Source organism: Neopsephotus bourkii, unplaced genomic scaffold, assembly GCF_033783945.1.
Source record: "Neopsephotus bourkii isolate Nb327-2 ecotype Australia unplaced genomic scaffold, CSIRO-AGI_Nbou_v1 NB_481, whole genome shotgun sequence".
Lineage (NCBI taxonomy): Eukaryota > Metazoa > Chordata > Aves > Psittaciformes > Psittacidae > Neopsephotus > Neopsephotus bourkii.
The window spans coordinates 1,461,778-1,473,951 of record NW_026900982.1 but is presented as its reverse complement, the minus strand read 5'-3'; the positions used below and the strand labels follow the sequence as shown (position 1 = coordinate 1,473,951).

General features: G+C 67.4%; 1 protein-coding gene across 2 annotated transcripts; it reads left to right on the top strand.

The window, feature by feature from the left end:
* Positions 1-1,425: 1,425 nt before the first annotated feature.
* On the top strand, positions 1,426-8,206 carry EMILIN1 (elastin microfibril interfacer 1). 2 transcript variants are annotated; one of them, XM_061350250.1, is made up of 8 exons: positions 1,427-1,786; positions 3,712-3,837; positions 4,398-4,612; positions 4,681-6,480; positions 6,864-6,971; positions 7,093-7,110; positions 7,468-7,602; positions 7,848-8,206. In XM_061350250.1, exons 1-8 carry the CDS (start codon positions 1,614-1,616, stop codon positions 8,177-8,179), a joined length of 2,907 nt encoding a protein of 968 aa, XP_061206234.1. In that variant the 5' UTR covers positions 1,427-1,613; the 3' UTR covers positions 8,180-8,206. The 2 variants fall into 2 exon arrangements, with proteins under 2 accessions (XP_061206235.1, XP_061206234.1); XM_061350251.1 differs by lacking the exon at positions 7,093-7,110 and having other exon boundaries at positions 1,426-1,786; positions 6,864-6,989.
* The last annotated feature ends 3,968 nt before the right edge of the window (positions 8,207-12,174 follow it).

The following is a 12,174-nucleotide window of genomic DNA, read 5'->3' as shown; positions in this document are numbered from 1 at the left end:
GCCGGAGCCACCGCTGCCGCCACGTCTCCCTGCGCCTCGCGCGACTTCCGGTAGCGGGGGAAGGGGCGGAGCTTCTTGGAGACGTCAGACCAGCCTCGGGCTCCGCGGTGACGTCACGGCCCGGTCCCTGCCACACGGTGACGTCACGGCCGGGCTGTGCCGCGGGGCTCTCCGCGTTGCAGTGACGTCACAGCTCCTGGCCCCGGTTGGAGCCCCCCCACTTCGGCCGCCACCGCCGACACCATACAAGGCCGGGAGCGGGGCAGGGGGCTGGGCCTCGGCGAGGGCGCGGCTCTGGGCGGCCGGAGCTAATTATAGGTGCTGGAAGGGTGGGAGAAGGGACTGGAACGTGTTGGGACCGCACTGGGGTGTGCTTGAGGGTGGGCTGAGCACTGAGCACTGATAGGGGTGACACTGCTCCCGCGGCTGGGGGCTGGGGACAGCCATGGCTTCTTGCCCGGCCAAGCACAGCCCAGACCCCCCGGCTCCGCTTCACCCCTCCCCCTCATCCTCCCTCCCCCATCCAGCTGCCTGCAGCTGTTTGTGCTTAACCCACATCCCGCAGCCCCGGGGAGCGGCGGGTTCCCGCGCTGCTGTGCCAGCCCATGACGTCACCCCGGGGCTGGTGCCAAGGCGTGACGTCAGCGCAAGGTCATGACATCACCGTATGGCCTGGGGAAGCCATGGTGTCACGGCAGGGCCCTGTCCGTGGCGGGATGGCCCCTGTGTCATCACCTGCTCCCGGCTGGAACCTCACTCCCGTGGCCCTGGTGACCCCTGTTCCCAGCACAGTGCCATGGCGCTCAGCACCCACTGATTCATGGCACCAGCATGGGGCCATGGCAGTGTCAGGCACCATGTGCCAGTACCCCCAGCCTGGCCCAGGGAGCCCCAAGATGGAAACCCACAAGCACAGCCCCAGGCAAGCAAGAAGAGGGTGCAGTGGGGGATGGCCCCATACCGTCCATCACTGCAGCGTGGGGACCACGGGTGTGCACGGAGCAGGGTGCTGCAGGAGGAGCCCTGTGAACTGGTGGCCATGGGAGCCCATGTGGGGCGTGGGCAGGCGTGCGAGGCCGTGGCAGTGTGGTGCTGCAGGGGGGGACCTGCGGCGGTAGCACCCGCCGCGCTGGCTGCCTGCAGCCCTGGCCCCCTGCCCAGCCTCTCTGGCTTCCCCCGTCCCTCCTTCCCGTCCTCGCTGGCGTCCCGGCCTAACGAGAAGCAGATGTGCCGGGCGGGCGGTGGGGGCCGGCGGGGGCTGCGGTGCCCGGCGGAGGCCGGGACGCGCCGGGGGCCGCGCTGGCCGGCTCGGGGGCCGCGGCTGGCAGGAAGCGGGGGGCCCCGGGGACCCCGTCGAGCGGGCAGCGCGGGGCGGCTCTGGCGGCGAGGGGCCGGCCGAGGCGCGGCCGAGGGGAGGGCAGAGCCGCCGTTCGGAGCCGAGCCGTGCAGAGCCGGGAGAGACGGGGCTGCGACGGGACGCGCCATGCGCTCCTGAGCTGGGCTGTGTCCGCCGAGCAGCACCACGCCGGGCCGGGCCGGGCCGAGCCGAGCCGAGCCGAGCCGAGCCGGGCCGAGCCGAGCCGAGTCGAGCCGTGCCGAGCCTCCCGCCCAGCATGGCCCCCTGGCTCTGGCCGTGCCTCCTGGCCGCCCAGGCCCTGGCCGCCAACTTCCCCTCCAGGTACAGCCTCTACACCGGGGGGGCCGCCTCGCTCGGCACCATCCAGGCTACGGCCCCGCAGAGCCCCGCCGCGGCCCACAGCGCTGCCCGGGCCGCCAGCCGGCACAGGTAGGAGTCGTGACCGCCGGGCGGGATGGGAGGGCATCCCCGGCGGTACCGTGTCCCAGAGCACCGGTACATGCCACATCTGGCACAGGGTGTGCGGGTCCTGTCCCGAAGGATGCTGCTGTGCCCTGACTGGTGGGGCCACCCGCACCCATCACTCACCCACTGACCGCAGATGGTGGGTGTGGGGTGGGGGCGTGTGGAGGGGGACATGTGGGGCCAGGCACCAGGAGTGCTCCGGCAAAGGCGCAGACCAGCTGGGGCGGGTGTTGGCGGTGCCTGGTGCTGCTGTGCCAGGGATTCCCGTACTGGCCCTGCCACAACATCCACACATCCGTGCTGTGCACGCCGGCGCGGGGTCAGCACTGCCGGGGGTGGGAAGGGGTGAGGAGCCCGGACCCACCACGTTCCCATCCCCGTGCCGTGCCGGCGGGTAAGCAGTGTGGGGCTGTGGGGCAGCTTGTGCCTACAGGCCGGGGAGTTGGGGGCGCAGGACTGGAGAGGGTCCCACACCGGGCTGGGGGTCACGTTTTCATCATGGCCACATCAGCGCCGCAGCAGCGTGGATACATGGGGTGGAGCTGCACCGGCTCGGCCGCAGCCGGCGGCTGCCCCATCCCTGCCCCACTGCCAGACCCACGGCTGCCCCATGCAGCCCAGGGCAGGATGGCGGGGCCTGGCTGCAGGAGTGGAGCTGCCTGGAAAGGGGGGATGTGGGCCGGGCACCCCCAGACCCCAGCCCTGCAGGGCAGTGGCTGAGCATTGACCTGTGGCTTTGGGGGCACAGTGGAGTCTCGCCATGGTTTTGGGGGGCGGAGCGGCCCCTCCCCGTGCTCGGGGGGCACAGGAGCCGTCCCCATGCCCTGCCGGAACAGGAGGGCTCTCATCCCATGCATCCCGTCCCTGGATATGGACATCCTGGCTCCCGGCAGTGGGACCGTGGGGTCCCGCCGCTGTGGGGCAGAAGGGGGCAGGGAATGGGAAGGGAATGGGAAGGGAAGGGGGGGGGGGGTATAAGTAGGCGCAGGAATTCCCGGCGGCCCCCGGGGAGGAGCTGGAATCCAGCCGGGGCCTGAGGGGAACCAGCCGGGATGACGGGAACCGGCCGTGGCACCGCAGCCCAGCTCCTCCGGGGGGGCCGGGGGGCTGCTCCCTGTATGTGGGGCTGAGGATGGGGCTGGGATCCAGGCTCTGTGCTCCAGGCTCAGGCCATATATGGCTGTGCCAGGGTCCCTGTAGGCCTGGGCTGGGGACCTGTGCCTTGGAACTGGGGTGCCTGCAGCCTGTGAGGCTGGGCTGGGGTCCAGCGCCGTGTCCCAGGGTTTGCACCTGTCTGGGAGCTGGGGGACTCCATTGCTGGCACCCTCAGTGTGTGGGGGGCAGCAGTGCCACCGTACAGGGACACTGTTCCCCCAACCCACCACCCACTCTCGCTCAGGGGGGCAGTTGATCCCCACTTGCTGACTGCTGGTTGTGGGGTGCAATGGCCATGGCGTGGCTGTCCCAGCCGCACCAGTGTTGAAGGGACAGGGGACATGCAGCTCAGTGACGGAGTGGCATGTGGGGTGCCTGGCAGCACAGGCCCCACAGCATAGTGTGACGGAGTGCCTGGCACCCCAAACCCTGCCCAACTTCCCTGAGCCTCACAGGCAGAGCCCCCATCCCCACATGGGCTGCAACTGTTCCTGTGGTGCCACCAGCCCCTGCCAAGGGCCCCTGTGCTATGGGCGACTGAGCAGGGCAGGGATGAAAGGGGCTGGGGAACGGGGCAGGATCCAGCCCATTAACCCCACAGCTCTGGACCGTGACGGCTGCTACCGGTGGAGCCGGCAGGGCAAGCGCAGGGGGTGCCGGGGTGGGGGATGCCTGCTGGGTGCCAGGACGGTGCCCGGTGTGGGCCGGGCGGACACGCTGACCCCTTCCCGCAGGAACTGGTGTGCCTACGTGGTGACGCGCACGGTGAGCTGTGTGGTGGAGGACGGTGTCGAGAGCTTCGTGAAGCCGGATTACCAGCCCTGTGCCTGGGGGCAGCTCCAGTGCCCCCGTGTCCTGGCGTGAGTGGGACGGCACTGGGGGGACCCGGGGCCATGGGACAGAGCCGGGTCTGGCTGCAGCGCGGCCGCCGGTGTTTATCCACCCCCGGGTTGTGTTTGCTTTGCGCAAGAGCCAGCTGCTTGCGTGGGGCTGGATGGGTGACCGTGCAGCGAGGCACATGCAGGGACCCCCAGCACCCCACCAGCAGCTGGCACCTCAATGGTGGGGCCGGCGGTTTGGGGGGATGGCAACAGTGGGGTTGGAGGGACTGGCGGGGAGAGCTCCCAGTCAGCAGCAGTTGAGCAAGAGGCCAACAGGGCCACACCGTGGCCTGGGTTTGGTTTTGTTCCCGACTTGCTGCTGCCCAGCCTGACGCAGCCACACACACTGGGATCGTGGTGCTCAGCATGACCCCACAGTGGGAACTCGGCAGGAGCTGGGGCTGAGTGCAGGCAGGGAGCTCAGTGCAGGCAGGGCTCCTTTGGACCCACACCCGGGACCCCCACCCAGCTGTTCCCAGTCTGCCCAGCTGGGTTCCCCATCCCCATCCCTGCTGCAGCAGAGTCCCATCTGCCCGCAGGTACCGCAGCTTCCTGAGGCCCCGGTACAAGCTGTCCCAGCGGACGGTGTCGGAGCTGGCCTGGCGCTGCTGCCAGGGGTACTCAGGGGAGGACTGCACCGAGGGGCCGGCGCCAGCTGTCCCCCAGCCCACTGCCCGGCCCCAGCCCCGGCCCCGACCTGGCCGCCCCACGCTCTCCGGCTTCGGCAACCCCCTCAGCGGCCTGGGGGGTGAAGGTAATGCCGGTGGTCGGGGTGGGGGGAGCCTCCCGCCGGGGTGACACTGACGGTGCGATGCGGCACAGGCGGCGGGGATGCGGAGAAGGTGCGGCGGCTGGAGGAGCAGGTGCGGCGGCTGAGTGAGCAGGTGGAGGAGCTGCAGGCCAGGCGGGAGCCGCCGCTGGAGCACCCACAGCGGGCGGCGGCAGGCGGCAGCCCCGAGGGCGAGCAACCGGCTGAGATGCGGGAGGCACTGAGCCAAGTGCAGCGGCAGCTGGAGGAGCTGGAGACCCGCCTGCGGCACCAGGAGGCTGGCCGGGACGGTGCAGCGGCAGCAGTGGAGGGTGGCCCGGCGGCAGGGATGGCCCTGCATGAGCTGGAGCGACGGCTGCAGGAGACCTGTGCTGCCTGCACAGCCAGCACCGAGGGGCTGCGGCGGCAGATGGCCGAGGACCGGGAGCGCATGCGGGCACTGGAGAAGCTGGTGGGCTCAGTGGACCAGCGCAACCGGGAGGCAGTGGAGTCGGTGCAGCAGCACATCAGCCGCCTGAGCAGCCGCCTGGCCCCGCAGCCGCTGCCGGACGATGTGCACCGGCGCCTGGCCGAGCTGGAGCGGCGGCTGGAGGGGCTGCCCACGGCAGCGGTGGCAGGGCCGGGCGGGCAGGCTCCAGTGCTGGCCCGGAGGCTGTCGGAGCTGGAGGGTCGGCTGAACGCCTCACGGGCTGGCCCGTGGCCCCCCGAGCCCGACTGGCGGCAGGGCGGGCTGCCGGGACGTGTGGCCAACCTGAGCCGGGCCGTGGAGGGGCTGGTGGCGAGTGGGGCCCAGCGCAGTGCCCGCCTGAGCGAGCTGGAGGGGCTGCTGGCCCGCTGCGGCCAGCCCTGCGCAGCACCGGCGGCGGGCAGCCAGGACGGGCAGCTCGGAACAGCGCTGCGGCAGCTGGAGCAGCGGCTGCAGGACACCGAGGGGCAGCTCCAGGCCCTGAGGGCCGGCAGGGACGAGCTGGCGGGGACGCTGCAGGGTCTGCGGGCAGAGGGAGGGGCGCTGCGGGAGCTGCTGGAGGAGCAGGGGGAGGCACTGGGGCGGCTGCTGGTGCAGCTGGAGCCGGGGGGCACCGTGGTGGAGGAGCTGGCACAGCTCCGTAACCGGACGGGGCGCCTGGAGGCTGAGCTGGGGGGAGCGGGCGGCAGCCACTGCCCCCAGCCCTGCACCTCGCTGCTGCCTGGAGAGCTGCAGCAGCTGCGGGTCGAGGTGGACGCCTGCACCGCCGCCTGCCGCCCGCCGCAGCCCGGCCTCGCCGCTCCAGAGCTGGAGCCGGAGGCCCCTCTGGAAGGGTTCAGCGTCTTCGGGGGCACGGTGCCCTCGGAGCTGCGAGTGCTGCGGGGTGAGCTGGCGTCAGCGCTGCGCTCCCTGAGCGGGCTCAACGCCACGGTGGAGGGGCTGCAGGATGCTCTGGACCAGCAGGACGCCCGGCAGCGGCAGCTGGGCGCCGTCACTGACCGCATCGTGTCTGAGCTGGACCAGGCGGCGGCGGCGGCGGCAGTGCGGGAGGCCGAGAGCGAGGAGCGGCTGGAGGCGCTGGCGCGGGAGCTGGCGCGCACCGGGGGCTGCCCCGCGGGCCTGGAGCCGCGCGTGGCCAAGCTGGAGGGGGTCTGCGAGCAGCTGGAGGCCGTGGCAGGGGGGCTGCGGGGCGTCCGTGACGGGCTGGGCCGGCACGTGGCCGGGCTGTGGGCTGCGGTGAGGGAGCTGAACGGCACGGCCGGCACCCGGGCGGCGCTGCTGGAGAAGGCGCTGCAGGCGCAGGTCCAGCGCCGGCTCGGAGCCCTCAACGCCAGCCTGGAGCAACTGCGTGGGGACGTGCTGAGCCTGAGCGAGAGGGAGCTCACCGGTGCGGGAGCACGGGGCACTGTGGGGATGGGGGGACACCGGAGACTGGGGGGGTGGAGGGAGGGGGGGGGGCATGGCTGGGGCACCTGCGGACAGCAAGGGACTGCAGGGTGTGGGTCTGCCGTTCATGGGGATGGGGGGACATGGGGATGCAATCATGGGCACTCGGGGGCTCAAACTGCGGGAATGGGGGGGGTATGGAGATGTATGCAATAAGGACATGTGGGCTCAAGTTGTGGGGACGTGAGGCTGCCGTGCGTGAGAGCGTGGGGACACAAGTCATGGGGATGTGAGGGCTCGAGGTGTGGGGGCTCAGGGCATAGGGACGTGGGCCTGTGGGTTGTGCTGTGGGGTTGGGCAGCTCTAACCCCATCTTCCCCTTAGGTCCTCCCGGGCCCCCTGGACCCATCGGCCCCATGGGCGAGATGGGCCCCCCCGGCCCTGCTGGGCCCCCTGGTAAGGATGGAGAACAAGGCCCCATGGGCCCCCAAGGTAAGAAGCAGCCCCTCAGTGCCCCATCACTCACAGTGGGGCAGCACTGACGTGGCTGGGCCCTGTGCCTGGGTGTCCTGCCCCATGCTGGCCCTGCAACTCAACTCGCCTTCCCTCCTAGGGCTGCCAGGAGAGAGAGGTAAGGCTGGGGGCTTGGGGGGACCATGTGGGGCTGGAGACTGGGGGGGGGGGTTGATGGGATGAGGAATGAGGGGTCTTGGGGGTACAAGGGGGTGGGGACTGGCAGGGGCTTTTGGGCAGGGCATGGGGGCTGGACAGGCTACAATGGCATCTGGGGGTGGGGGCATGGGGTGAGGGGAGCAGGTTGGGGTACATGGGGGGGCACTGGGCAGCTTGGGATCATGTGCACAGCTGGGGGCACGAGGGATGGATGTGATGAAGGAGGAGAGCACATGGATGCAGGAAAGGGGCAGGTATAGTGGGGTCAGGGCTCGGGGTGCTGGCTTGGGGTGCCCATTTCTGTCATGGTGTCTAGGTGACGTGGGGGAGCCGGGCTCTGTGCCCCGCGTCGCCTTCTCGGCTGCCCTGAGCACCCGGCGGACGGAGCCAGGCACCGTCCCCTTTGACCAGGTCCTGCTCAACGATGGTGGCGCCTACGACCCTGAGACAGGTGAGTGGCCACACAGGTCCCCATGTGTGGGGCAGGGTGGGCTGTGGGGTGGGACAGGGGCTGAGGGGGCACCGCAGACATGGGTGAATCGTGACCGTGGGGTGTGCTGAAGGCCACAGGATGGGGTGTCCTCAGGGATGCTGTGCCCACCGAGCCCAGGGGTGTAGAACCCGCTCTGGGGACACAGGGGAGTCCATGGAGCCGGGGTTGCCGCTGGCGCTGACACCCACCACCCGTGGCCATAGGCATGTTCACGGCGCCGGTGAGCGGGCGGTACCTGGTGAGCGCGGTGCTGACGGGACACAAGGGCGAGAAGCTGGAGGCCGTGCTGTCCCGCTCCAACCTGGGCATCGCCCGCCTGGACTCAGCCGGGTTCCAGCCCGAGGGGCTGGAGAAGGAGCCGGTGGCCGCGCTGCAGCCCAGCCCTGGCTCCCTGGGCGTCTTCAGCCTCCTGCTGCCGTTGGCAGCCGGCGAGACTCTCTGTGTGGACCTGGTCTCTGGGCGCCTGGCCCATGCGCCCGATGAGCCCCTCACTGTGTTCAGTGGGGCCCTGCTCTATGACGCCGAGGAGCCCTAGAGCCACCCGACCCTCGGGACACCCCACCAGGACCCCCCCCCACCTGCCCCATTATTTATCAGCACCCCCTACTCCTCATTCCCACCCCACTGCCACGTGCCCCAGACCCACACCACCCTCCCCGGCCCCCCACTATCCCCCCATGAAATAAAGATGCGGCACCGGGTTTTGTACCCACGGCTCCGGCTCCTTCCTGTGCCCCCACTGTTCATTGCCCCACTCTGGGGGTGCCACCATGGGCCCGTGGATCTCGTTGCCATCAGATATCCTCATCCCAGCCTGAGAATTCATCCTCCAGTTGACTGAGAAGCCCTCAAAGTGGGCATAGGGGGGTCCCTGGTGCTGGTGGGGGGACACGGGGTCACAGCCAGCCCCTCCTGTCCCCCCCCAGCAGTGACTCCCGGCCCCCAACTCACTTCCTGTGAGGATGAGCTGCAGGGTGGGTGCCTCCAGCTGCCGCAGCAAGAGCTTCTGCGCCTCAGGGCCCCGAAACATGGGGGGGTGTAAGGGTGATGGAGGAGCCATGGGGGGGCCTCAATCTCCTGCACCCCTCTGCACCCCCTTACCTGTACTTCTTGATGCCGTGGATGCCACTGGCTGCGTTCTCCAGGCCCTGCCCCTGATGGTGCCTGCAAGAGGATGGAGGGGTGCAGAGCTGGGGGGTGCACCCTTTGTACCCGGGGCACCACTTTGCACACCAGGGTGCAGTGACACACCTGGGGACACCCCCCTCCATTGTACATTGGGGTTCAGTCATGTCCTTAGGTGACCCTTCATACACACTGGGTGCAGCACTGCACTTGGGGCATCGCACAGCATCCCAGTGCCCCCTGCCCTCACCAGTCCCATGCTGGGTGCACCCCACACCTGCAGAGCCTGCCAATGATTGAACAGGTAGCCTTACCGAGGAAGGCTGGGAAAGAGAAGATGCCCTCCAGGATGTGGCTGTAGGTCTGCCGGGGATCCCTGCTGTGGAACAGAGGTTTAGGGGCAGGATGAGGGGTGCAGGTGGGCCCTTACATGGCACCAGCACTGTCACCCTGAACAGCCCCACCAGCTCCACTTCTCCACCCTCCCCAGTACCAGCTTCACGTAGCCATGCTGCTCCAGCATGAGGTTCTCAGGCTTCAGGTCATGGTAGACAATGCCACATCCATGCAGGTACTGCAGGCCCTCAACCACACAGATGCAGTGGAGCCAGTGGCTCCTCCAAGCAGCGCCTGCACAGCAGGGGCAGGCGGTGGCATGGCACAGCGTGGCACAGCACCATTGCACAGCCTAATGCTCGCCCCAGCACTGTATACCCACACAGCTTGGTCCACAGCTCGCTGCCCTGGCAGAACCCCAGCAGCAGGTCGATAGATGCACTGCCTGCCACAGAAGGTGCCCAAAAACCTGCTGGCAGAGAAGGGTCAGTGGGATGTTGACCACACTGTGCCCATAGTGCCTGTGCTTACCCCACAGCCAAGGGGCTGCTGCTGGCGGCCAGCACACACCGGGGATGCCCTGAGCAGGGATGGCATGGCGGGCACTGCTCCTGCCCTGGGGGTCCACAGTGCCATGGGTGCTGCACTCACCCTTCCCTTCAGGATGATGTAGTTTTCCCCTTGTCTCCCTCATGGATAATTACATGGCTGGGTTCAAAGGTGCACTGCGGGCAGGGATGGGGCAGGAGCAGGCAGGGGGCAGGCAGACCCCAACCCCACCACCCGATAGAGCCAGGCCCCAGCCCCCAGGGCTGCAGCCCACTGGGATGCGCTCCCCAGCCCCACACAGGGATCCCTGTCTCAGGCACTCCCCCAGCTCCTCCACATCACACAGCAGGGTGCAGAGGTGGCTGTCAGAGATGTCCTGCAGGCAGGGCACCCTTCAGGGACAGGGGCCAGACAGGGTACCATGGTCTGCATGTGCCCTTCCTGAGCCCTGCCTGCACACCATGAGCTCTGCCTGCACCATGCCTGAACTGGGAATCAGCTGGGAAAAGCCAGGGACTGGGAATGGGGTGGAGATGGGATGGGATGGAGGACATGATGATGATGTGGATGATGAGGAGGAGAAGGCTGCAGCTGGGCTCTGCAGGCCAGTGCTGGCCAGAGGGTCCAGGCCCCCCAACCTGGGTGTTGGGGTGCAGGTCTGGGGGTGCTGAGTGCTGCAGGTGCTGCAGGGAACTCAAATCGCAGGGAGCCCAGGATCTCAGACCGGAGCTGTGTGGCATTACTGGGGGCAAGGGTGTGGTACCTCTTCTGGTCAATCATAGAATCATAGAATAGTTAGGGTTGGAAAGGACCTTAAAATCATCAAGTTCCAATCCCCCTGCCATGGGCAGGGGCACCTCACACTAAACCATATCACCCAAGGCTTCATCCAGCCTGGCCTTGAACACTGCCAGGGATGGAGCATTCACAACCTCCCTGGGCAACCCATTCCAGTGCCTCAACACCCTTACAGTAAGGAACTTCTTCCTTACAGCAAATCTAAATTTCCCCTGTTTAAATTTTAACCCGTTACCCCTTGTCCTATCACTGCAGTCCCTAATGAAGAGTCCCTCCCCAGCATCCCTATAGGCCCCCTTCAGATACTGGAAGGCTGCTATGAGGTCTCCACGCAGCCTTCTCTTCTCCAGGCTGAACAGCCCCAACTTTCTCAGCCGATCTTCATACAGGAGGTGCTCCAGTCCCCTGATCATCCTCGTGGCCTCCTCTGGACTTGTTCCAACAGTTCCATGTCCTTTTTATGTTGAGGACACCAGAACAGCACACAATGCTCCGAGTGAGGTCTCACGAGAGCGGAGTAAAGGGGCAGGATCACCTCCTTCGACCTGCTGGTCACGCTCCTTTTGATGCAGCCCAGGATACGGTTGGCTTTCTGGGCTGCAAGCGCACACTGAAGCTGGCTCATGTTCATTTTCTCATCAACCAGCACCCCCAAGTCCTTCTCCACAGGGCTGCTCTGAATCTCTTCTCTGCCCAGCCTGTAGCTGTGCCTGGGATTGCTCTGACGCAGGTGTAGGACCTTGCACTTGGTATGGTGGCCCAGAGGCACACAGGGCTGAGTGCTGAGACACAGGAGGGGGTCAGGGTGTTGGGTACATGCAGTGGGTACCCTGCGCCCATGGTGGGGATGGTCCTTACCCTGCACAGTGGACATGTGCCTGCAGCAGTACAGCAGGTCAGCTCCCCAAACATATCTCCTGGCCTCAGTGTGCAAAGGGGGTGACCACACTAGCTCACACTGAGCTGCCCTTCTGTGGAGAGACATGGCAGAGCACGCACATGTGTATGCATCCTGCAGCGGGTGCACATTGCAGGTGAGCTCACACCCATGGACAGGCGAACACATGAGCACAGCCGCACACATGTGGCCTGGTCTGCACCCCCATCTGCCACCATGTACATGGCGGTGCCCTCAGCACCCTCAGCCAGCACCATGTGCCCAGGGCCATGTTGGATGGGGGTGAAGCTCTGCGCCAGCACCTTGGGATTGCCCTCACCCAGGCGCCACAGGAATGGGCTGCGCTCCACCGCAGCTGTGATGAGGCTGAGGTCCCTAGGGACACAGGGACATGGGGACACACAGATCCCCCGGCTCCCGGTTCCTGCTGGGTACCTGGGCAGTGTATGGCTGTTGGGCACACAGAGGGCATCACCACTGATGAGGGACTTGGGGATGATGGTTAGAGTGCGGCTGTCTCGCCAGCCGAGGTGAGGCTCCTTGGAACCCTCCTGCAGCATGCTCTGCAGGAACGTCCTCTCCTCCTGCAGCTGCAGCTCCGGCAGCACCTTGTCCATCCCTGCACCCTGAAGGGACAGTTCAGTGTCAGCCCAGCACAGGGCAGGCACGTGGAAACAGAAGGGAGATGCCCCCCTAGGTACAGGGTCATGGCCCCACACAGCTCCAGATAACTCCACATGTCCCCACATATCCCCATCTGTGCTATTGGCCTTGGCACAACACATCTGGCTGTGGCAAAGCACATCTGGCCACAGCACAGTGTG